The following is a 25375-nucleotide window of genomic DNA, read 5'->3' as shown; positions in this document are numbered from 1 at the left end:
GGAGATAAATCGTGCCGCGTATCGCGCGAGGTGTTAATCAGTTGAAATTGTCGGTTTTCGGCATCGCGTGCGGCGATTTTTTTGTAAATCCCGTACGACCCTCGCGATCGTAAGGCGTTTAGAATCGTGACAATTGTCTTCGCTTGATAATTATTTTTTACGATTCTCCCACGCTCTACTATTTGTTATTTTTGAACTTACACAAAACATGCCACGGATGTACTATGTTTACCGTGTAAAAAAAAAAAACATTGTTTTAATCCAGGCGCTGTTATCCCGTTGATTGATGCGGAAATAGCGATCGCGCGACATTATTCCCTGCATCGTGATTTAAAACGACAAGGAACCAACCGCTGTATTTTTCATACAGCCCGTATCTCGCGTAGTTTAATGTGTCGTTATCAAGTCACTGTTCGCGCAGCGTAAAAATGCGCGGATTTTGTATCGCGATAAAAATGCATCGCGGCCATTAACGGGAAATACGGGGAGAGGGAAAAGGAGAGAGAGAGAGAGAGAGAGATAGGGTAACCGCATAAAAGATCAACGGTTACGTGCGTGTCGATAAATTTTTCATACTCTCGTCGGAAAATGCGCAGGTGACGGTCGCCCGGTGTAAAGCCCGGGTTACACTCATTTCACCGTCGCCGGCAACCACGGCGCAGCGCCGTGTAATTTGAATAATAACGGGGCCACCGTCCCGCGCTGTTGTAACGCGTAGCCGAGAGATTCTCTCATTACACTGATCCTGTTTTCTAAACGCAGATAGACACAACCCCCGCGAGATGAGGCGCGCGCGTACGCCACCGTCACGCGTTTTCCGTAGCTTTTCGCATTTCCTCCGTTCTTGTCTTTTTTTCTCCCTCCTCTCTCTTTCTCTTTCTCTTTCGAGGTCGACACGCGTAGAAAATAAGTTATGAAGTCGCGTAAAATGTAACGCGGGGTCGGGCGGAAAAATATTGCCGTATGTCGCGTACATGCCGTGACGTAGCATTCTGCCTGCGTTCAAGCTGCTGCAATAATTTTAATTGGATTGCAGTGTTTTAATCAATCTGGAGTTAATTTTTCATAAATTAAAATTTCGAAATAACAGTCGTGCCCGAGCTATGAGGGGAACAACAATTCTCATTGCAGAAGTGTGTGATTTCTGCGTTCGTTTTGGTAAAAAAAAAAAAGTCACCAGTGCGAGCACCTGTTTTTGAGTATTTTTTAAACAAAAGTAAAAAATAAAGCTTTGAAAACAAATGTAAACTACAAAGTGTCTTCTATCAGATGTTATAACGGTTTAAAAAAATTTTTTAGTTTGAATTTTGTAATATTTTCGTAACGAAAACGAAATAACAAATTTGTGTCCCAAAATTGGTGTATTTTCTTTTTTTCCTTTTAACATGAGTCATTTATACAGCATATTACCAGATATGAGGACTCCTAAAATCTTTTTACTTTGACGTAAAACATTTTTGTTGATTAAACAAATATATTGACAGAAAGATATTTTATTTAAATAAATACTAATAACAAATTTTATAAAAAATAAATAATATTTATTTTAAATAAGTAATATTTTTTATAATTTAGAAAATGTTGTTTGTTCAAAATAAATATTATTTAAATAAAGATTATTTTTTCATTAACCGTGTCATTAGCACTATGCAAATATGTATAACTGTTTATTTGAATCAGTATCCATTTCTGTCAGTGTACCTTTTGCAAAATACAATATTTACGCGACTATAAAAGTTAGATTAAATTTGTTTTCATTAAATTTTATTTCTAAAAGCCAACGTTTAAACTGTAGGTTTTTATTTTCTTTTTATTATTGAAGCAGATTATTTATCAGTGTTGATACAATTTAATGTTTACTAACTGAGAAATAAAGAGGTGCCGCTTTAGAAGGCCAATACTGGCGACCTTCCATAAAATCCGTATGATTCCATAAAATCATACGAGCTCAAAAAACATAATCATATTTCATTTTTATAACTGCTGAACATCATTGAGAAACGTGACGTTTTTTGAAAAGTTTTTTTCTATCTAATTTTTAAAGCTACGCATTCAGGCGTAATTTATGAAGTTTACTTTACACACCCATAAGTTTTAAAAAAAATATATAAAGTCGTGCCGTTACTTATTTAAGACTGCTTCGAGACATTCTACTTTTGTTGCGATTTCCAATTTACAGTTTTTTTTCCCTTCTTTTATATTCTGCTGGAAAAAAATATCGGGGCCAGTTTACAGTCGATAATGCCGCGACGTAAAATAGTTATTACAGCTCGAGGCTCTAATAATTCCGGGATTATTTCGAAATTTACCGTGGGGCTATTTCCAGCTTCATCGGCGAAATTCCCGTATCCGGGGTAAAAAAAAAAAGGGGGACGATGCACCGAAGCCAGGCGTATCGGTAATACCCTCAGCAAAAAGAAAACCCGTAGCGCATTAATCGCCTGTTAAAAAGTTCCTTTACAGCGACGCGAGAGAACGCAAGAGTTCTTTTTACGTCGTGTCTTTTATAGCTCTGGCCGCTTCTCCTCGCGCTTCCTTCCACATCATCGTAACGCCCGCGACGATATATCGCTCCTCTAGCGGCTGAAACGCGGTATATCATGAAACACGAGAGGACGAGGAGGAAACACGGCGGAAAGGAGGGTAAGGGGAAGGGAGAAAGGGGGTTACCGAAGCAACGAGATTTACCCAAGACCTGCCCTCCCCCTTCACTCTTTATTCCGCGCTTTGCCGTTTATGAATTATGAAATCATTTCAAACGTCGCGTCGCGTTTCGCAGTCGCGCATTAAAGCAGAAATATTCCTTTTTCCGCAATTACGCTTCATAAGGTCCTGGCGCGCGATAATGTCCCGTAAAGTGCCCTTTCACGTAATGGGAGTCGGCGTGTAACCGCGGCCCCGCGAGAAATTGCTCTCGCCTCGTGTCCCCCTTTGAAATTAATTTTTCCGCTGAAATTAATTTTCGACATTAATCCCCCTTTTCTTTATGACGTTTCCGTGACATTCCGAAATTATATGCATTCACTTAAGGCCGCGGAAAATAACGCGGAGGGGGGAAGGGGGGAGTTTTCGCGCGGCGCGGCGTCAAGCTTGAAAATCCGCCTCGTGTATTTCGATATGAAGAATGGCATTAGTGTTTATATTAAATGGCGATTAACGGTTGGCATTTGCGCTCGAGGAGCGCCCGTCGCTTTTAGCTGATTGCGATTCTCGGCAGTCGTCACCGGCTATTATCGAAAGGGGTGGATGAGGGGAGGGAAATTACGCGGAATTCGCCGCGGAATCGTTACGGCAATTGCGCGCTTCTTACATTACTTACTTCGCGTCGCGAAATTTTCTCCCTCCCCCTCCCCCCCTCTCCGTCCCGCTCGCTATTTCGCCCCTCGAGTGCATCCTCGAAGGCATTCGCTGTCATTATTCTAACGATGGCATAAGTGACACTCGAGCCGGCCGTTTATACAGTTTCGCGCGGCCGATTACTCGTCGACGACGTTCGGTCGACGTGCTTATTCCAGAAACCCGTTTTTCCACCAGGGTAAGCAGGAGAGAACATTCACCCTCGATAAAGAAAAAGAAAAGAGGTAAATCGAAAAGGGAAAATCGTCAGCATTTAGCCGCGAATAATGAAAGAATAACGATCGGTTGTGCCTGCGCGAACGGTCAAAAAGGAGGACAATCTGGTGAAAGTAGACGAGAAACGGGACTGCGAGGGGGGAAGGGGAGAAGGAGAGGGACTACCCTCGTCGAGGATGGAGGCGGGAAAGGCGCGCGGGCACGGACCCGAGCGCGGAAGGAATAAACGGGAGCGACAGATCGCGCCCGGAGTAGTTTCGTCGCAAGATGAGTAAACTTCCAGTTGGAGAGAAGCAGTTTCGCCGTGTTTCCCTTCTTCTTTTTTTTTACGCGGCCCTCAATCTCCCTGCCCGACCCGCTTCGCTCTTTTTCCCTCCCACCATCTTGCGCTCCTTCCCCGGGTGGACGCCGCGCGGCGACCACAATATCGCGATATTGCAAGGGTACGTGAAAAAGAAAAACACACAGAGACAGCTCGCGTTTTGCCCTTTGTGTCTCACCCGTTACGGCCCCGAAACCGCGTGGCCGCTCGCTCGAGAAGAAAGATAATGTCGCTAACATCGGGGATAATATCGCCGGGATAACGAGCATGTTTGAAAAAAAAGTATCTTTTAAAGAAAGTCTTTAGGAGTTAACTAAAGTACGTCTTAAAGATGGTTTTTTTCTAGACACTTTTTTCTAGATGTCTGAGACCTCTTGTCCTTTTATAAGACATTTTTAGAGCTACAGTTATTTGAATTATTACAATAATTAATGATTAGGATATGTGACCAATTTGGACGTAATGTAGTTTATACACGGAAAGAATTTTCTCTTAAAAATTACCCTGAAAATCGTGGTAATTGTAGGACAACGTAAATCTTGAAGAATTTTATTATACTTTTGACAAAATTTACTAAAATTTTAATAAAATTTAGCAAAATTTTGTAAATTTTATTATACTTCTAACAAAATTTACTAAAACTTGGCCAAATTTTCTTAAAATTTTACTAAATTATAATAAATTTTAATAAATTTTATTAAAAGTATGGTAAAATTCTTCAAGGTTTACGTTGTCTTATAATTACCACGATTCTCAGGGTAATTTTTAAGAGAAAACTCTCTCCGTGTAAACATTATTTCTTTACATTCGAAATTCTGGCAATTGCAATTTTTATATCTCTGTTAGTTTAGTATGTGGAAATAAATTTGATTTTTAAACGCACACTTTGAAAAACAATAATTTTCAAAGTGTGCGTTTAAAAATCAAATTTATTTCCACATACTAAACTAACAGAGATATAAAAAATTGCCAGAATTTCGAATGTAAAGAAATAATGTTTACACGGAGAGAATTTTCTCTTAAAAATTTGTTGCAAAATTACAATATGTATACAAATATATACGAATTTTCTGTTCTATTAACAATTATTGTACAAAATTGTATAATAAATAACATGAAAGACAATATTCTTAAAAATTGCAACGGATGAGATATGTGAATGTTAAATATTGAAATACATATTGAATATTATATATAAAAATTACTACGCTTTTCAAAACGAATTTCATAGCAATCCCTTTTGCCGCTTTTCATTAAAACAACATTTAGGAAAATTTAATGGAATTTTTTATGAAGATTATTCTGATTTGCCGAAAGCTTGGATTTCAATTCTGGGTGCTTACATTATGATATCTGCGGAATATCTCGATAATACGGTCGTCTAATTGTTCAACATCATTATCGCCGAGTAAATCGTAATATATAAATGAATCGTCGTTATTACAAGTAAAATTGACGATAAATTCACGTATACAAATTTTCGGACGAACGATATTGGACCGGCGAGTACATCATTAATCGCGAATTCAGCGTGTTTTCTAACTTTCGGGGTAAAATCGCGCTTGAATCCGCATCGCCGGGCGTGTCGAACAAAATTCGCGCGTCTACATGAGCGGGTTATTTAACACGCGATAAACGTACCGTACATACATAACAAACTATTGCTCCTGATTAAATTGCAATTAGCGCAAGGCGTTTACCTTCGACATGCAAAATGCGGCGCCGCATAATATTAGCAATGCTCGGAGCACCTGTCGGAGGTAATTCCAGGCACAAGTGCTACAGACGCGCAGTCAATCTTGGCCTCATCCCTGACTTACGTCAACGTCACTCCCCTTACCTCCTTTATCCCCTCAACCGAGGCTCTCTCCTTCTCTCCCCTCCCCTCCCCCCCCCCCTCTCTCTCTCTCTCTCTCTCACGAATCCCTCCGGGCTGTTTCCTCTGAATAATACCGGCCGGGATGATAGAACAGACTGGGTGAATATCGATAGAGCTTAACCCAGCAATCAGGCGGTAGTTTCCTCCGAATGGAACTCTCCGAATATCTGACGAGGCAGCGAAGAGCCCCATTCGATGCTCTAAAGAAGCGTGAAAAGCCGCAGCGTCGTGTATTTCGGCTCTCGGGATTTATGACGGAAATGATGAGGTGATTCTGTATCGAGGTAACATCGAGGGGAGCCAATCTTGAAATCTTTTGAATAAATTATTTTATGGTGCTAAACTTAATTATTACTTCTTTATCGTACGTTTTCTTAAACCAATATTTCATTTTTTTTTTTTGTACTAATCGTAACATGATTTTAATTTTTCATTCTTAAGACATTTTTATTGTACATTATCAAAATAATATCAATATTTCTTTTATAAATGACTGTTTGTACGACCGAGAGTAAAATAATAATCCAATTCGTTTTATCTTATATTATAACCGCTAATACGTACGTTATTGAACATTTCACCTAATTCGAAGCAAATTAGTGATAAATCGAGAATTTACAGCAGATGTATGATAGAATTTTATGGTTAACGTTCCATGATTTTGGCAATCTCAAATATACATTCTTCTAATGACGTTCATTGCGCAACCGGTCCAGCAATGTTTACAAACATAATTAATTATTGTCGAATGTTTGAACAAACAGGATTCATAATTATTATTCAACGATTCTGCATATGGAAATTTTATACATACGTTATACAATTCATACACATAGCATATATGTATATATTTGCACAAGGAACCAGATACTTAATTCATCACTTGAAAATTCTCACAATATTTTTTGTTTGCCAAATAACAGTATACACATAAAGAAATAATTTAAATATTTTATAACTTAATCGTTGATATCGATATTGACAATTTGTTCTGATAACTTGTTTTATTATTTGCCGATATAAATATTTGATGGACCGATAAAATGTTATTATATTAACAATTATTGCACGAAAGAAGTAAAAATTTTAAGAGATTAAATTTGAAAATTGAAGTGTAACGCTGCTTATTTGTAATAATTATGAGTAATATAAATACTTATTATCTTTTACAAACCAATTATAAACGTATGCAATATAATTTGCAATATAATTCCAATATGCGTTCTTATTTTATTATTTATAAATACAAATATTTAATGCCTAAATAAAATATTTTCATAATTACTGTTGCATGAGAAAAATTGATTACGTTTAAAATCAACCTAAAATAGCACTGCTTTTCGTAATAAATAAACATTTATAAATACTTGTTATAAGAAAATATAATTTATAACAATATGTAACAATTAAACATTTATCGGAATAGATTAAAATTCAAGCGCAATATAATAACTACAAGTCAAATTTCTCTGTGAAAAGAATTTCACCATTCTTCTTGCACGCAATTAAAAATTTCTATCAAACTTCAAATCTCTGATCGAATAAACGCATCAGTTCCAAGGAATTGGTCGGTCAAATGAAGCGTCGGTTAAAATTCGAGACATTTCGTGCAATAACATCTGCGTCTGTATTCCGCGCGATTTTCTCCCGCTCGCTATTGGCGCGAGCAATTTTTCCGACGAGAACGCAATCGCGATGGAACGGAAAGGAGTAGATAAAATAACACGTGCCGTGAAAATGCCGGGGAAAAAGATAAAGCGAGAGCGAGAAAGAGGCGCAATGGGTAGGTGTCGGACGACAGGGACTCTCGTATATGGACTAGGCGGGGGAGGACGGAGTGATCGGCTGTGGTGGGTGGGGGGATCGATTTGCGAAAACGAGATTTGCGCGTTTGATTTGCGGGCTAGGGCAGCCGCCCGGGTCGATCACGGATACGACTATGAAAAAGTAAAGCTTATCCAATTCGGTGCCCGATTCGCCAGATTCGCGCGCGCGCGCCACGAATCATGAACTCATCCAGATGATTTAATTCCGTTTAGATGGAGCGTGTAACGAGAGAGACGAGGGGCGGGACGCGAGATTAGCGATCATCAAGCATTGCTCGACGCTGCTTGTTCGCCGAACGAATGCATATTAGCATCCCTCATTTTTATCAGCAATCAATCTTACGTTAATAGAGAATTCTTAATTTATTAGTAAAAATTTATTTTCGGACGTTTCAACATTATTGACATTTATTTGAGTATTAAATCTGTTGCATGTATTACATGCAACGAATGCATATTTTAAATACGGGATATCAGATTTGATTATTCGATCAGATAAATTTACCTTGTTATTATCTTATCTTTGTAAATGAGGTTAAAAATGGAGAGAGATCCGTAAAGGGAACAGAGATTTGAATGGAATCTTACAAACGGCATTTATATACGAAAGTCGTTAATTCTCGCGGCGAAAAATAATTATTCACATAATACTTGTTCCATTTAAAGCTATTTCCGTCTGCGAAATTGTATTTTAATTTAACTCAATAAAGAGAAATGGCGATACTGTGGTCGGGTTATTAAAAAATATGATACCGTTAGTTGCGCGGCGTAAAATAATATACCTATGATGGCCATATTCGATTGATCTTCGCTAATTTAAATACGGTAGATATACGAATATGTGGAATAATAAATCCAATTCCGGTTGATGCGATACGATTTCAAACCGAATGGCGATTTCGCAAAATGATTTCATTTTGCGTCGAATAAAGCATCATGAATATCGATGGCAGGCAGAAAACGCTGCGCGCGAAAAATATCTTTTTTTATTGCCGCGCACCGATACCCTTTCGTTAGAGTCATTAATTTTCCATATCAATACTTGCATTTTAATAACATAATTAAGGTTTCTTATTGGAGTCATTTTAACACAGGGTTGATCTTATCTCAACCAACAATGTTACAAATATAATTAAACGATATGTTTAAGCGACGTACAAATGATGGCATAATTTACGCTTACAAAATACTTTTTATTTCACTTTCAGTTATCTGTGTCTCGCGGCCCACGTACAAAATATTACGTAATATTTTGATCACAAAATAAGATTGTCACGAATGTGAGAAATTAAGTGACATCTTTGTCGGTTTTTTTTTTACACGCGCGTGTTATAAATTACAAACATTCGCGGAATTTCAGCGATATTTTGACAAAGCTGCAGCGGGATTGCCATCAATTGTGTAAGGCCAAATATTGTAACCTTTGCAAATCCATGAAATCGAACGGGGATTACATGGATTGGCGCGCGGCGTTTTATTTCGATGATACAGCACATGAATGTATGTATCACGCGCGCGCGCGTGTACGTGTGTGTGTGTGTGTAAAAAGGGAAAAGATTCCTGCGAAATTTCGACCAGGCTATCGAATCCAATCGCGATTCCAGGAGATGATTTAATTCCCGTCCTAAACAACGTGTATCGAATGTAGCGCGCGCGCGGGCCGGCGAAAATCGTTCCGCGCGAAAGTCACCTATTTATAGCTAAACGCTGTTATCGGGCAACGCTGTTACGATATATCAAGATAACGTCGTGTAATTCATGTTGTTACGCGGCACCGACATTACCGTGTTGTGGCATAAAGCTGCCGGCGGCCCTGTAACGGGGGATCATCAGGGAATTTTGAACGCGCGCGTATTAATAACTGCGAAACTTAATACAATATAACTATATTAATTTTTTTGTCCCTTAGACGAATGTCCCTCGTACCCCCGTTAGGGCGCAATTTGCATCGGTCGAGCGCACTGATTTGCGAGAGGGATTTTTCTTAATTCTTTATTTTCACGCAAAAGCAAATAACGTCCGCGGGAACGCAATAACGTTCAGCCGGGCACGCGCGCCTTGGCGTGTGGATTTTCGCGTATGCGAGGGTGGTTTTTGTTTCGCGCGGAACCGCGCACGGTCGCGGCGTAAAAGGGAACGCACGCGAGTTACGTGCGGGCGCGGTAAAATGCGAGCGCGGTGCGTAATGCTTTTTTTATTGGGACGCGCGGACCAGATATACGGGCATTGTTTTTTGTTTCCCCCTCCCCCCCCCCCCTCGAGGCTGAATGCACGCCGGGGAATCCAATATTTTTCCGCGATTATAAATCCTCCGGTAAATTTGGAGCGGATCCTTCATTAGCACGAATTCGGAGCGGGGAGTCGTTTTCCCCCCCTCTTTCCCTCTCGAAACATCGCGCGTCTTGGCCATTCAGCCGCCAAATTAGAATCCCAGAGGCGGAGTCCACTTGAAATTAAACGAAAGGCAAGGTCTTGCCTTTCCAGTCCCCGGAGCTCGATTCGGACCAAAGGACCCTTTGATCTCGAGCTTGATGAAATAAGATCAGCAGGTGAAATTGAAATGATGCGCCGCACGACGGAAAGTATGAAGGTAGATTTGTACAAACGTGCGCCGCGGAATCGCTTCGACTTTAATTTTTAAGGCAATCCTTCTCCGCCGCTTCCCCGCTGCGAAAATCTCGCGAGAGACGGAAGAGACGTTTCGCGAAATTTCGTTTGTCTTTTCCGCATCAAGGGAATCGCAGTGAGTCGCGCTAAATTTCCTCCTTAAAAACCTGAAACCATCGTCTCTTGCGCGCGGAACATGTCACCGTAAAATTCGCGAAATCTTCGAGTCATAGGGTAAACCCTGCTATAATGGATATAGTTTTTTAAAATGTAAAAACTTTCTCTTATTATTTTTTAATAGTACTTGGTGTATTGTTCTACTGAAATGTAAAGCACGTAATGCTATCGAGATTAAAGAGGAAATACTTAATAAAAATACTTAATAATTAATAAAAATAGTAAAAATAAGAATACTTAATAAAAATAATTTTATATTATCAAAATATTGAGCATAAACATGCGTATTTATCGGCATAACCGTCACTTATTGTGTAATCTTCCTTCAGTTCTTCCTGAAGATTAATAATATATATTCTACACAGGATGTTTTTATCAGTTCGTTGTATGTCGCACGTATACAGATGTTTTAGAACTTTAGCTGTCAATATGCATAGTGATACTCTTTGATTTTTAATACTAATAATTGTAAGATTAAAAAGAAATAATTAAACATTAAAATAAATAAACTAATAAAATCTACGCAGAAACTAGTACAATGTTTGTTAGAAACATTTATTTTGAGTTCACAAACATCTAATTCTTTTGTGTTAAATTTATTAACTTATTCTTAAAAATTTTTTAACATTTTTAATAATAAATGTTCATATAAGTTTAGCATCTTTTTAACTTATTGTGAATATTAAAAAAATATTTATAACATATTAAATTTAAAATTAGATGCGCAACTTAATTCTCGTCTTTTTTATAAAATATATACGTAAACGTTTACCCTGAAAAAAATCATGGGCCATTTTATATAAACTGTGAGAGAAATCATACGTTACAATTTACATAACTTTATTACGTATCTAACGTTAATTGTGACAACTCAACTGTAATTTGTTCAACGTTGTGGCAACTTTTAACAAACACATGAAAAACTTTACAAATAGTCAAACGTAAAAGCGTGATATAATTATATGGAAAGAATAGAAAAAAGAAGGAGAGAGAGAAAGAGAGAGAGAGAGAGAGAGAAAATTTGAGACATGGAGGGAAGGAACAGAGCAGACGGCACATCTCAAATCAAAATGTGAATCGTTAGTTGGTGCCAAGCAGGATTGCAATAAAGAACCTACTACTCGGATAACAAACTGACATCATTTTAATATCAAAGTGACATATTTAATAACACATTCACGTCAAATTAACTTGCTACTTGGTATCAATATATCATTAACTCAATCAATACATTATTGGTTTACTTTAACCTTGTTGGGGCACACAGAGTATTTGAGATATGAGAAACAGAACAAATGTTTCATTGTAATGAAGAATCAAGAGAATCGACGATGTATGTGACTGGCTTACCATAAAGACGAGCTCGTGCCATCGACATTCCTCCAGGTGTGCAAATTATTTTTTTATTTACAATTAATACTTAGAAAATTGAATTAATTTATTTTATTAAATACATTTATCTTATTAAAACTGCGTTACGTTTATGGGGAGGAACAGATAATGGCACACCATCTAATAGGAGTGCAAAAGTAATACGCCGTTCTTCGTCGTTGCATGAAATATTAAAAGAATTCACGACACGGGTAAAAGTGTTTCGCTTTCAAAAAACTTATATTTTTTTTCTACAAAGTATTCTATACAGAGAGGAGCTTTAATGTAAGTAGCAAAACGCATCGATTAGCAAGAAAATAAGAGACGAAAATGGTGGAGATCTATATGCCAGACGACAATTCACTGTCGGTAGAATACTATTTACAACCTATAGTGTACATCTCCTGGCTCCTGGGCGTCGGCATTGCACATCCGCGAAAATGGCCCAAGATTGTAACAATAATTATACGTATTGTTCACCTGGCCTTGTGTACATTTAGTCTCATAAAGCTCTTCTATAATTTTGCATCGGATTCTAAGAAAGATAAATTTAATGAATTATGCGGTGTAATTGCACTAAATATTAACATAATTTACCACGTGTCGTCGTATTACTACATTTATCATGGAATCAAACATCATGACAAGTGGTCGAAGCTAATGGACAAAATAAAGGAAGTCGATCAGAAGATCAAAAGAGAAACACACATTAATGTCAAGCCATTAAAAATCCTGGAAATTGTAGCTATTATCGTGACTTTTACTTGCTGTCCTTTATTGCTGTCTGTTCACGCCCTGTATAAGTTTATATATTCGTCTGTTGTGGAGAAAGACTTGTTGAGTTACTACATATTGGCTCAGTCGACGATCAATTACTTTGTTTTTGACGTTGTCATCTATATATTGTATCACAGATATCAAATGATAAACAAGTTGTTGGGCCAGATGAATGAGCTATCTGGTACGTCAAAACGGATCGCATTCAAGATTAAATGCATCAGAGAAATGCATTACGGTAAGTTTTTGCGGATATTGTTTTTTGTATTATAATTTGATATTTGTATAAAACGAGATGTAATTTAATTGAATTTATGGATAAATTGCGAAGTTATTAAGATATAGTGACTTATTTAATTCTGTTACGCAGATATTTGTGATCTTGTCGTCATGATAAGCGATATTCATGGCTTCTATCTTTTCATTGTTTCGATAAACTGCCTCAACACGGTTGGATTGACAGTGTTCGAGATGATAGAGATGGTTAAAAATAACACGACGTGTAATGATGAGGAAATAGATGTGTTAAAAAGTATTTTCTTTTTGAGCATGTATATCATGCAATTTTACGTGACATATTGGATTTGCAAACTAATTTATCAGGAGTTTGACAAAACCGGGATAATTATATGTGGGATTCTATTAAAATGTAAATCTGTGAATCTCGATACACTAAATGAGACAAGGAATCAATTGAATCTAGAGGTACGATTGCCAATGAAAGATTTAGGCATCCAGCAAAGATGTTATTCGTGTAGCAATCTGAATTACGTCGCCATGAAAAATTTGTTGCGTCAATATCCGAACCGAGAATGGTCGAGTCAAAACCTGGACTGTGTCAGAAATGAGATCAATGACTTTTCTATTCAATTGCAGCATCGTCGTATAGCTTGCAATTTCTTCAAAGTTAATAACTTCATTAACGTTCATAATATAACGTACATGCAAGTAAGTATATAATTTATTTAATTCATTTAAATTTTAGTAAAGTTAGCTATTTCCGAATTATAATGTAAATAATATTGCTCGATGCGATTAAATGAAATAAAACTTTTTTTTAGTTTACGATCCTGGCTTGTCTAGCAGTCCTTACTCGATTCTATAAACTAAATATAACTGTGGAAGCAGTTAACAGGACACTGAACCAATCTACATCAGAGATGGGCGAATTGGTACTTGCCTATTACCAAATTATAAATGTTGAAAATAATGAATAATTAAATGGATTTCAATTACAAATTATAAAAGTAATATGTAATTGACTGTGTAATTTGGAGACAAAAGTATTTGCTGCCACCCATCTCTGATTCCAATGAAATATTCTATTAATGAAATATTTATTAAAATTGGTCCAATGAATTATTTTATTATTATGACGTTTTATTTATTGTAACAAAGAATAATTCGTTATATTAATAAATTTATTTACGAATAATGAAAAGATTCAATGTAATATTTATACTATTAACAAAAAGTTTATTGTGTCAATGAATTTTAGTCAATAAACGCCATACATTGATACTATTAAGAAAATTTTTTTCAGTGTATCAACTAATGCTTGTCTAAATTTTAAAGCTGTGTTTCTTTGCATTAAATTTGCACTGCAAATTATCAAATAGTTTTCTAAATGTTAAAATTTAATAATTAAAGAAGAAGGTCAGAAAAATTTATAAATCGTTGTAAAACTTTTAATATTAAAACTTTTGTTTTCATACTTGGATTTGAAAAAAGAAAACGTAAGAAAAGCGTATGTATTTTTAGCTCATAGGATAAGGGATAGATCTATATCAGTGTATCTACTGGTTTACATTAAGGAAGATTATTTAGATAAATTAAATTTATTTATTGAAGTATTATATATAATGTATAACTTATAATATATATGTACTGTTGTTCAACAGAAATCAGGAAAGATGGTTGTTTCTTCAGGAGGAAAAGTGTTAGAAAACTGTTATTCTTTTTTATGTACGGAGTATTAATAGGCACACGGTATAAAATAATGTAATATTAAAAATTCATTTTTTAAAATAATGTAATAATGCTGCACCTATGCTTTTAAGAATAAATATAAATTCATTAATCTTTTTAGGCTCGCATCATTGACCCACTTTTTTATTTACATATCAAGCTTAATCTCTCGAAATTAATCTCTCGAAAGCTAAAGCTCTCGAAATAATTAAATAAAGTATACTTTTTTCAATTTATCGGGATAATCGTCACATATTGTGCATCCTTCAATTTTCTCGCTGAATATTCTACTCAGGATATTTTTATCAGATCGTTGTATGTGCACGTATACAGATGTTTTAGAATTTTAGTTGTCAAAATAACATTTAAAGTGTAGGTACTCTTTAATTCTTAATATTAATAATTGTAAAAATTAAAAAAGTAATTAAACATTGAAATAATTAAATTAATAAAATCTATGCAGAAACCAGTACAATGTTTATTAAAAATATTTATTTTGAGTTCCACAAACGCCTAATTTTTTTTGCGTTAAATTTATTAACTTACTCATAACAATTTTTAGACATTTTTAATAATAAGTGTTTATGTAAGTAAATATACTAAAAAAATATTTATAATTTATTAAATTTAAAATATTAAGTGCGCAACTTAATTCTCTCTTTTTTATGAAGTATAAACATAAACATTCCGAGAAAAGTCATGGGCCATCTTATCTAAACTATGTGAGAAAGATAGTTATAATATTTATTTAAAAAATAGAAAAGGAAATAAAAGATATAATCACGCATTACAATTTACATATTTTTGTTGTGTCCAACGTTAATTGTCACTGTGATTTATTCAATGTTGTGGCAATTTTTAATGAACACATGAAAAAATTTGCAAGCAATTTAAAGTAAAAGCGTGATATAATTATATGGAAAGAGGTGGAAAAAAGAGGAGAGAAAGAGAGAGAGAGAGAGAAAGAGAGAGAGAGAGAGAGAGAGAGAGAGAGAGAGAGAGAGAATTTGAGACATGGAAGGGAAAAATGGAGTAGGCGGCTCTCAAATCGAAATGTGAATCGTTAGTTGGTGCCGAGCAGGATTGCAATAAAGAACCTACTACTCGGATAACAAACTGACATCATTTTAATATCAAAGTGACATATTTAATAACACATTCACGTCAAATTAACTTGCTACTTGGTATCAATATATAATTAACTCAATCAATACATTATTGGTTTACTTTAACCTTGTTGGGGCACACAGAGTATTTGAGATATGAGAAACAGAACAAATGTTTTATTGTAATGAAGAATCAAAAGAATCGACGATGTATGTGAATGGCTTACCATAAAGACGAGCTCGTGCCATCGACATTCGCTCCAGGTGTGCAAATTATTTTTTTTATTTACATTTAATACTTAGAAAATTGAATTAATTTATTTTATTAGATACATTTATCTTATTAAAACTGTGTAATGTTTATGGGGAGGAACAGATAATGGCACACCATCTAATATTACAGGAGTGTAAAAATAATACGCCGTTCTTCGTCGTTACGTGAAATATTAAAAGAATTCACGACACGCGTAACAGTGTTTTACTTTCAAAAAAGCTTCAGTACTTTTTCGACAAAGTATTCTATACAGAAAGTAAATTTAATGTTATCAACAAAACGCACAGATTAGCAAGAAAGTGGTAGCAAAAATGGTGCAGATTTATGTGCCAGGATACGACAATTCGCCGTCGATTGAGCAGATCTTACGTCCAATATCTTACATGTCATGGTTGATGGGCGTGGGCGTTGCACGTCCGCGAAAATGTTCTAAGTTTGTGACCATAATCATACGTATTCTGCACTTAGTCTTCTGTTCATCGTTTCTATTGTACATTCTTCACAAAACGTATATTTCCGACATATACAGGAATCAATTTTCCACAGAAATCTATTTGGTATACATTATAAACCATACGATATACTTCGTATCAGCATATTGTAACATTTATCACGGAATCAGGCAGTACAACAAATGGCCGGAGCTGATGGACAAAATAAAGAAGTTTGATCGCAAAATCAAAAGAGAAACATACACGAATGACTATCTAGTAGAAGCAATAGAATTAATAGCGATTTTCATGACTTTCGTGTATTTCCTTTTGTACATGTGTGTGATCATTTACTTTTTCACTGGGTATTCAATTGTCCAAAAACTGATGATTTGTCTGCATTACTATATAATAGCACGATCATTGATCAACAGCTTCGTCTTCGATATTGTTGTTTATGTGCTGTATCGCAGACATCAAACAATAAATAAGTTGATCGACCATTTGGATGAATTATCTAATGCGCCATTGATCGCACTCAAGATTAGATGCATCAGAGAATTGCATAATGGTAAGTTTTTGCAAATATATATTATTTTTTGTATTTATTGTAATTAGATAATTATAGTTTTTAAAAAGCCGCTTTTTTTAAATCACTGAAAAAAAACCCCCAAAAACCGGTTTTTTTTCGAAAAAATTATTGTTAGCTGTATATATGCGAACAGAAATGCCTGGCTGTACTAACTACACTAATTCCGAAAGGTTTCTGAGTGTATCTTTCTTTTTCCACATGTTTTCGTATTGGAAAAAAAGACACACTCTAGCGCAGTTAATGTAGCCAGACGTTATTGTTTGCGAGTGTACGTTGCACAAAGAATAAGATATTATCTCAAATATATCAATAAGTGATTTATGTTGACTCAAATTAAAACTAATTTTAAAAACTTTTATATACATATATAAATTTTTAATCATTCTCCTTGCATACACACACACACACACACGCGCGCGCGCGCGTATTGTATTTATAATATTAGGTTTATAACATTAATTCTTAGAACTGCGAATAAGGTTAAGTTTAAAAAAAATTATAATTTATTTTATTTAAAAAATTTCATAATTTGTTTTAATCTGCTTAAAACATGCAAATGCTTATATTTTTATTTCATAAAGTTTATATATAATACATTTTTTGTGTAAATTATAAGTTAAAATTTAATTTAAAAATAAAATATATTTTAGTAAAAAAATATATTAATTCTGTTTTTATTTACTATGATGTTTCCCTTGTAATTAATATTAAAAAGTACTTTAAAAACAGAAAATATATGATAGACCAACTTTAAACTAACTCTAGTTATTTAAAAATACAAAAGTAAATGTAAATTTTACGAGAAACATATGCCAATTTTTCGATAAATTTTTCTACCCTTGTGAAAAAAACCGAAAAAATCTGCGAAAAAAATATTAAAAAAAAACATTTTTTTCTAAGTCTTTAAAACTATAGATAATGTAAATTTATGTGGCGCAAAATATAATTTAATATAGTTTATAAAGAAATTGCGATAATGTAGTCGAATAATGAATTTTGCAGATATATGTGATCTCGTTACTATGGTGAACGATATGCATAGTATTTATCTTCTTCTCTGTTCGGCAAACTGTTTCTTTACGCTCACGGTTTCACTATTCCATATCTGTAAATTTGATGACAACTTAAACACTTTTAATATCTACGCTTTTGATATCTACATGAATTTGATTACATATAACATACAAATTGGTCTGATTTGCTGGATTTGCACACTAGTGCGTCAAGAATTCAACAAAACTAAGATAATTATATGCACAATTGCATTGAAATGCAAATTGCACAATTGGAATTGTGTTATGAAAAATTCAATTCTCTTGCATCAATTTCTGGACCAAAACCGTGTCAGAAATGAAATCAATGACTTTTTTATTCAGCTGCAAAATCGTCACGTATCATTTACAGCTTGCGGTTTCTTCGAAATGAATAATAATCTATTATGTAATGTGAGTACTAAATTTATTTACGTTATAAAATTTAGTAAAATTAGATACTTTCGAATTGCAGTGGAAAAGTGCTCTCGAAATCATTAAATAAAATATACTTTTTTTCAGTTTATCGGGATAATCGTCACATATTGTGCAATTGTCCTTCAATTTTCTCGCTGAATATTCTACTCAGGATATTTTTATCAGATCGTTGTATATCGTAAGTATACAGAAGTTTTAGAATTTTAACTGTCAAAATAACATTTGAAGTGTAGATACTCTTTAATTCTTAATATTAATAATTCTAAAAATTAAAAAAATAATTAAACATTGAAATAATTAAATTAATAAAATCTATGCAGAAATCAGTACAATGTTTATTAAAAATATTTATTTTGAGTTCCACAAACGCCTAATTTTTTTTGCGTTAAATTTATTAACTCACTCATAACAATTTTTAGACATTTTTAATAATAAGTGTTTATGTAAGATTAGCATATTCTTAATTGATTGTCAATACTAAAAAAATATTTATAATATATTAAATTTAAAATATTAAGTGCGCAACTTAATTCTCTCTTTTTTTATGAAGTATAAACATAAACATTCCGAGAAAAGTCATGGGCCATCTTATCTAAACTGTGTGAGAAAGATAGTTATAATATTTATTTAAAAAATAGAAAAGGAAATAAAAGATATAATCACACATTACAATTTACATATTTTTGTTGTGTCCAACGTTAATTGTGACAACTTCACTGTGATTTATTCAATGTTGTGGCAATTTTTAATGAACACATGAAAAAATTTGCAAGCAATCTGAAGTAAAAGCGTGATATAATTATATGGAAAGAGGTGGAAAAAAGGGGAGAGAGAGAGAGAGAGAGAGAGAGAGAGAGAGAGAGAGAGAGAGAGAGAGAGAGAATTTGAAACATGGAAGGGAAAAATGGAGTAGGCGGCTCTCAAATCGAAATGTGAATCGTTAGTTGGTGCCGAGCAGGATTGCAATAAAGAACCTAATAAATAAAGAACAAAACAAATATTTTATTGTAATCAAGACTCAAGAGAATCCGCGATGTATATGAATGACTTATTACAAAAACGAGCTCGTGGCATCGACGTTTGCTCCAGGTGTAGAAATTATTTTCTTTTATTTACACTTAGAGTATTTAATTAATTTATTTGATTAGATCTATTTAATTTTATTTACACTTAGCACGTAAAGAATTTAATTAATTTATTTTATTAGATCTATTTAATTTATTAAAACTGTGTTACGTTTATGGGGAGGGGCAGTTAATGACACACTATAACTGTGTTACGTTTATGGGGTGGGGCAGTTAATGACACACTATCTAATATTACGGAAGTGGAGCAGTAATACGCCGTTCTTCGTCATTACGTGAAGTATTAGGAAGAATTCACGAGACGTGTAAAAGTGTTTCGCTTTCAAAAAAGACTTTAGTACTTTTTCTATATAGTTTTCTATACAGAAAGCTTTAATGTAATCAGCAAAACGCATCGATTAGCAAATAAAGGAAAAAATGAAGAAGATTCATGTGCCAATACACGACAACTCGCCGTCGATAGAGCACACTTTACGTACGATATCTTATACGTCTTGGTTCATGGGCGTGGGCGTCGCACGTCCGCGAAAGTGTCCAAAGTTTGTGACGATAATCATGCATATCATTCACCTGATCATATGTATAGTGTATCTAACAATGTTCATCCGTCGGTACATTTTGACTCAATCCGTGGTAATAAGATTCTTCTACGTCATAGATAGGATGATATACTTCGTGACGGCATATTATTACATTTATCACGGAATCAGGCAGTGTGACAAGTGGCCGGAGCTAATGGACAAAATGAAGGAGCTTGATCGGAAAATTAGGAGAGAAACATTGAAAACTTTGAAAGCAGTGTTATTGTTATTTTAAATAGTATGCGCACATTATTTAGCAATTATCGAAGAAATTATAGCCATTGGCCATCTTCTCCTTATAGTCATCATACACTAATTTACCTCAACGCTCGTTCGTTGGCCTATTTATGCACGCATTCAGGATAACAGATTTTTCGTGAAACCTTCCCTTCCTTTTTCCCTCCGATATTACTCGTGTATCTCGAAAATTCCGCCGAGTTTCCGTTTCCGCGTCCCGTCGAAACGTAGCTCCGACTGAGCTTTTAGCTCAGAAATCGTACGCTATTTTCCGACAAAAATTCGCTCTCGTCTTGTGCGCGAAAGTAACGACTTACAGGACTTGATTTTCCATTAGGCGATCTCCTTCCCTCCCCCCCCCCCTTCAAAGTATGTGTCTCAACGAGAGAGAAAACACGCGCGGTGACCTAAGCTATCGCGTTATCCGCCGTATACCTGTCATTTTATATACTCAGCGCGCAGGATTTTGAAATTCACAGCTGATCTTAAAGTAGAGAAAACCAGCGGCAGGCGGCCGAGAGGAGAGGGAGGGATTTTCATTGGCTGTAAATTTGCCGGCGTTTTCTCGCGGTACACGCGTGAAAAATCACTATGGCCGCTGCCGGCGGGCCATGAAAATGAGAGCGCGAAGGGGTGAGAACAACATTTTATTTGCCATAAAATCGATTCGCGATAGCGTACTCGTGCGTTTTTGATGTACGAGAGAACACGCACCCCCCCCCCCCCCCCCCCGGCTCTCCTCCGATCGACGAGCGGCACGCGACGCCGGGGTTGGAACAATGAAACGCTTTATTCGTTATAAATTCGAATTGGATCAGTGATACGCAGCCTTCCGCACGTATCTCTCGCGCGCGATTGCGTCCGCAAAAAGTTTGCGGAATTCCTCCCGGGAGATTTCTCCCCGGGATGCGGATGAGCGAGACCCGGCCGGTGGAAGGAACGAATGCGAAGCACTCGTAAAAGAACTCGAGGTGATAACACGCTAAACGATAATAATGATAATGAATCGCTTGGGGAACAGCAACGTAAATTTCTGATCGTCGCTGTTATTATCATACGCGGCGTCAGCAAAAAGTACAAATTCACGATTCTCAATAACAATGGCAAATATTCGCTTTAATGTACGGTCGGTGTCAATTTACAATTTCATTTCTATGTTGACCTGAAATATTGTTAAAATACTGATGGAGAGAATCGATTAACACTAGAGGCACCGAGTGGTTATTATTGACCTTTTCAATTTTTTAAATTAATATTATATTTTTTGTATATTTTATATATAAAAGATAGAATTTTAAAATTCTTTGAATTGTTATCTATCCTATGTAATAATTATATCTTTTGTATGATGAAACTTTTTTAATTACATTTTTAAAATATTTTATTTTGAAATATTTTTAATTACCTTTTATTTTCAGAGTGATTTATTCGCTGGCTTTTTTAGTGAGTAAAAGACGTCGGTGCACAGGGAAAACTTTTAGTTATATTTTTTTCCCCAAAATTCACCAGAAATTTTACATTTTGTGTGATGATAAACACACTTTGCCTAATAGATATTAAAAGCAACCATATAATTTTTTGAAATGTGTAAAAGATATTTTATAAATTACTTAATAAAATCGGGCTGCATTGTAAAACGTTCAAAGCAATTTTTTAATGTAATGAAAGTTTTTCGATAAACATGTTTATCTTAGTAAGATTCAAACTCATGAGACTTTATGTGTTACATCATTTCTTTTATTGATTAGTGCGTTATAATTGTCCTCTTGTAATACAAAGAGCGTGCTGCAATTTTCATGCATTGTAAAATTCATATAAGATATTGTACACATTTATTGCTACTTTGCACTTATTATATTTAAAATAATAAAGAATCACAAACTGTTTAACATTTTAAAATTATTCAAATTTAATTCTATAGTTTAGTAAAAAAATAAAACATATTTTATATTTTACTACATTAGGTATTCAATTAATTAGAGAAAATCACATGAAATTCTTCGAAATACAATATCGTGCTGATAAAAAATTTCAACAGATTTATCAATTAAATAATGTATCCGATTATTAATTTTGTTACCAATCAAACTTTAGATGTCGGTTCATAATTATTCGATGAAAGATGGACATGTTCGATTCGATTTCTCATCGGATATATAATTTTCACTCGATATATCCGTTTGTGCGTATAGCATTGGATATTCGATTGAACACCAAGGGATATTTTTCTCGGTGTACAATTACCATGATTTTCAAGGTAAAATTTATTTAGTAAGTCCCTGATAATCTTGCTTTTCTGTCTCGGAGTTATCAAGTGTCCTCGCAGCATCGCTTTGTCGCCTACTGTTTGTAAACCATTAGCGGCTAGGGGGTTGGGGGCTAATCGTCGCAAACGACGGCTTGCCAGCCCTTCATCTCAGCGTGCTTTCTATCTCCGTCTTTTTCTATTCTACCTCTTATTTACGTCTCCGGTGTTCCTACTTATCTCCTTCGTCTGCATTTACTTCCACCTGCCATTTCCGCCCGGGTTTTCTCTTTGTTCAAAAAAATGCACGCGGCGCTCTCGAATCTCGAAAGAATTTACACTTGCATTTTTTCATATGTATGCTGTTACGTCAAAGGAACAAGAGAGCTTTTGAAGCTTCGGAGAATTTGTAGAAAGGGAACTTGTATCTCTTTTGTGTATATGTGTGTGTGTGTGTGTGTGTGTGTGTGTGTGTGTGTGTGTGTGTCTTTAATTTTTTATTTTAACGGCATTTAATTATTGTATAAAAAATCAGAAGGTACTTAAATATCATGAATTCCTGCGATAATTTTTGTGCTTCATCTCAGACATACATTGAACAGGTATAAAATTGTGATAATTTCTAGCTGCTCTAGATTTAATTTTTTACAGCACCGTAAATAATTTCTACATTCCACAACAGCCACGTCGAGGAAGATATGTACTTTCCACGGTACATTCCTTTTATCGAGGAGAACTTCACGATCCGATACTTCCGACTATCTTACAACCGTCCGGGGAGGGTTGGCCGCGTCGTTTGCGATTTTAATGTCTCTCGTGTCGGCGGTGAGTTGAGCGATGCGCCCGGCTCAATGTATATCCCTTTAAACACCCGCCTCTAGGTATTCCCCGCTCCCCCCCCTGTCGCCACCCCCGCCGCAATGCACACTTCGCCGAGACCGAGGCGCACAAATCCCGGGAACCAACGTCGCCGGAGTCCGTCGTCGAAAGCCCGGCGGATGAATTTCCAAGTCCGATAACATCAATTTTTCATACGGATCGTCGCTCGCCGTAGACCGACCCACGTATCTTCGATACCGGCGGCGGCTCTCGATATATCTCCGCGGAGAGTCGGTTACGCCAACACTCCACACTTCCGCGCTCACTCTTTCCCCTCCCCCACCCCCCGGGAATCACCCTTGCGGCCCGCAGAGAATGCGGGTGGGATCTTGGTGCATCGGCGAAGATGAACCTACGTTCCGGGATGAGCGCGAGGAACGCGGCGGGATTAGAGCGCGAGCGTGGCGAATCTGGGAGGCGGGGCAGCGGGAAAAAGGGGGTGGAAAAGCTGCCAGAAGTGCATTAACCCTCCCTGCCGACTCGTGCAACGAGGGTTTTGACGCGGACGGGTCTCTCGAAAATTTATCACGAGCCCCCCTCGGTCTTTGTCTCCCTCCCCCTTTTTTTTTGTAGCTCCCGTCTATCGCGTTTTCCATCCCGTTTTTTATATCTTTTTCCCTCCGTCTCTCTCTCCCTTTCTCTCTCTGTCTCTGTTACACTTTGCATCTCGTCCTTTTGCGTTTCTCAAGAAAAGAACTAGAAATTTCTTTTGCGGAGTCTTATTTTTTTGTAGATTGTCCGACACAATTAATTCGAACGAATCCGTCTACTGATGCGATTTCACTACCCCCTCCCCCTATATCCGCGAGCATCAGAGGTCTCGTTTTTTTTTTTTTTTCGTGGAAAGTAGTTCATTTTTACGGAAGGGTTTTTCACGCGTTTTTTGTTTTCTAAACATGGCGGAGCGGCAGGGGGGAGAGAGAGAGGGGGGCGCGAGCACGACGCATCGCTGTTTTGTTTCGCGCTCGTCTTTTGTCGCGCGCTGGTGAGTGAGTTTTTCGGGCGTGAGCTTTTTTGTCGGGTGTGCTAAGCTTTGTCCCGCTTGTTTTCCGGCACGCTGCCCGCCGCGTGTACGTTCGCTCTCTCTTTTTTTTTTCGCGAGGCCGAGTTTCGAGAGGAACGCGCATTCTCCTGCCTCCCCTTCCCCCTTTCTCTCTCACGAACGATGCTGTTTAGTAAATACTTCCCATCGAGTTTCTCGACGGAAGCTAAACACGCGTCAATACTCATAAACTCCGGTGAAATGTCGATATCGTTGCTAATACAAATAAATAGTGCAATTACGGTCAAAATTACGGTCAATTTTATGATTCGAAAATCGAACATAAACGTGAATAAACAAATTCGATTCAAGACGAACAAATACATTCTTCTCTATCAATGGTTTATTTCTGAATTAACAATTCCCCTTCCGAGACAATTCCTAGGCATAAGAGTTTCAACGTGTGTTACCGATAATTTGGGAATTAATTTCGCAACTTCTCGTCTGGAATTTGGGGCAATTTACCGCGCAAAAGTTTTATACAGAGGCCCGATAGAAATAAATCTCTCTGTGCTTTTGCAACGGGAACAGCCCGTCCGTAAAGTTTTAACGAAATAAATTCGGTCGGTTTGTTCAACGAATAAAACGCATATCGTCAATGTTAATCATCAGCGTTAATACGCCCCTTCCTTATTGCCTCATTTACGACAGAAATAAACACGCAGAATGTAAATTCGAGAGGAGCATGGTTCCATTTAATAACGCCAGCGAATAGAAACTTTTTAAAAATCGCGATAAGGGGTTGAGAGGGTGTATAAATATTTCGTTACCGCTCGGGAATTAATTATCGCGATGCTTTATCCGCTCATCAGCGACGGGGGAGGGGGGAAAAACGAAATCAAATAAAAAGGAATATAATTCCGCTATCTCCGAATGAAACATTAATCTACTCGACCCCCTTTCGTTTCGAGGAATAACGCGCATGATTATTAAT

The 25375-nt window shown here is 36.2% G+C and overlaps 3 protein-coding genes and 1 long non-coding RNA gene across 6 annotated transcripts in view; 3 read left to right on the top strand and 1 right to left on the bottom strand.

Annotated features, from left to right (window-relative positions):
• Positions 1-25375, bottom strand: part of LOC105833168 — a 448328-nt gene that overhangs the window by 31154 nt on the left and 391799 nt on the right. The window lies entirely within an intron of this gene.
• The window catches only part of LOC118644168, a 203069-nt gene that overhangs the window by 93615 nt on the left and 84079 nt on the right, over positions 1-25375 (top strand). The window lies entirely within an intron of this gene.
• LOC118646952 lies at positions 11094-15263 on the top strand. Of its 2 annotated transcripts, XM_036290920.1 has the most exons (4): positions 11094-11770; positions 11882-12770; positions 12903-13480; positions 13594-15263. In XM_036290920.1, exons 2-4 carry the CDS (start codon positions 12086-12088, stop codon positions 13747-13749), a joined length of 1419 nt encoding a protein of 472 aa, XP_036146813.1. In that variant the 5' UTR covers positions 11094-11770; positions 11882-12085; the 3' UTR covers positions 13750-15263. The 2 variants fall into 2 exon arrangements, with proteins under 2 accessions (XP_036146813.1, XP_036146812.1); XM_036290919.1 differs by having other exon boundaries at positions 11094-12770.
• LOC118646962 lies at positions 15592-18645 on the top strand. 2 transcript variants are annotated; one of them, XM_036290953.1, is made up of 3 exons: positions 15592-16882; positions 17906-18348; positions 18457-18645. In XM_036290953.1, exons 1-3 carry the CDS (start codon positions 16192-16194, stop codon positions 18508-18510), a joined length of 1188 nt encoding a protein of 395 aa, XP_036146846.1. In that variant the 5' UTR covers positions 15592-16191; the 3' UTR covers positions 18511-18645. The 2 variants fall into 2 exon arrangements, with proteins under 2 accessions (XP_036146846.1, XP_036146845.1); XM_036290952.1 differs by having other exon boundaries at positions 17906-18643.

Source organism: Monomorium pharaonis, chromosome 8, assembly GCF_013373865.1.
Source record: "Monomorium pharaonis isolate MP-MQ-018 chromosome 8, ASM1337386v2, whole genome shotgun sequence".
NCBI lineage: Eukaryota > Metazoa > Arthropoda > Insecta > Hymenoptera > Formicidae > Monomorium > Monomorium pharaonis.
The sequence above is the reverse complement of the archived record's forward strand: the minus strand, read 5'-3'. Positions and strand labels throughout refer to the sequence as shown.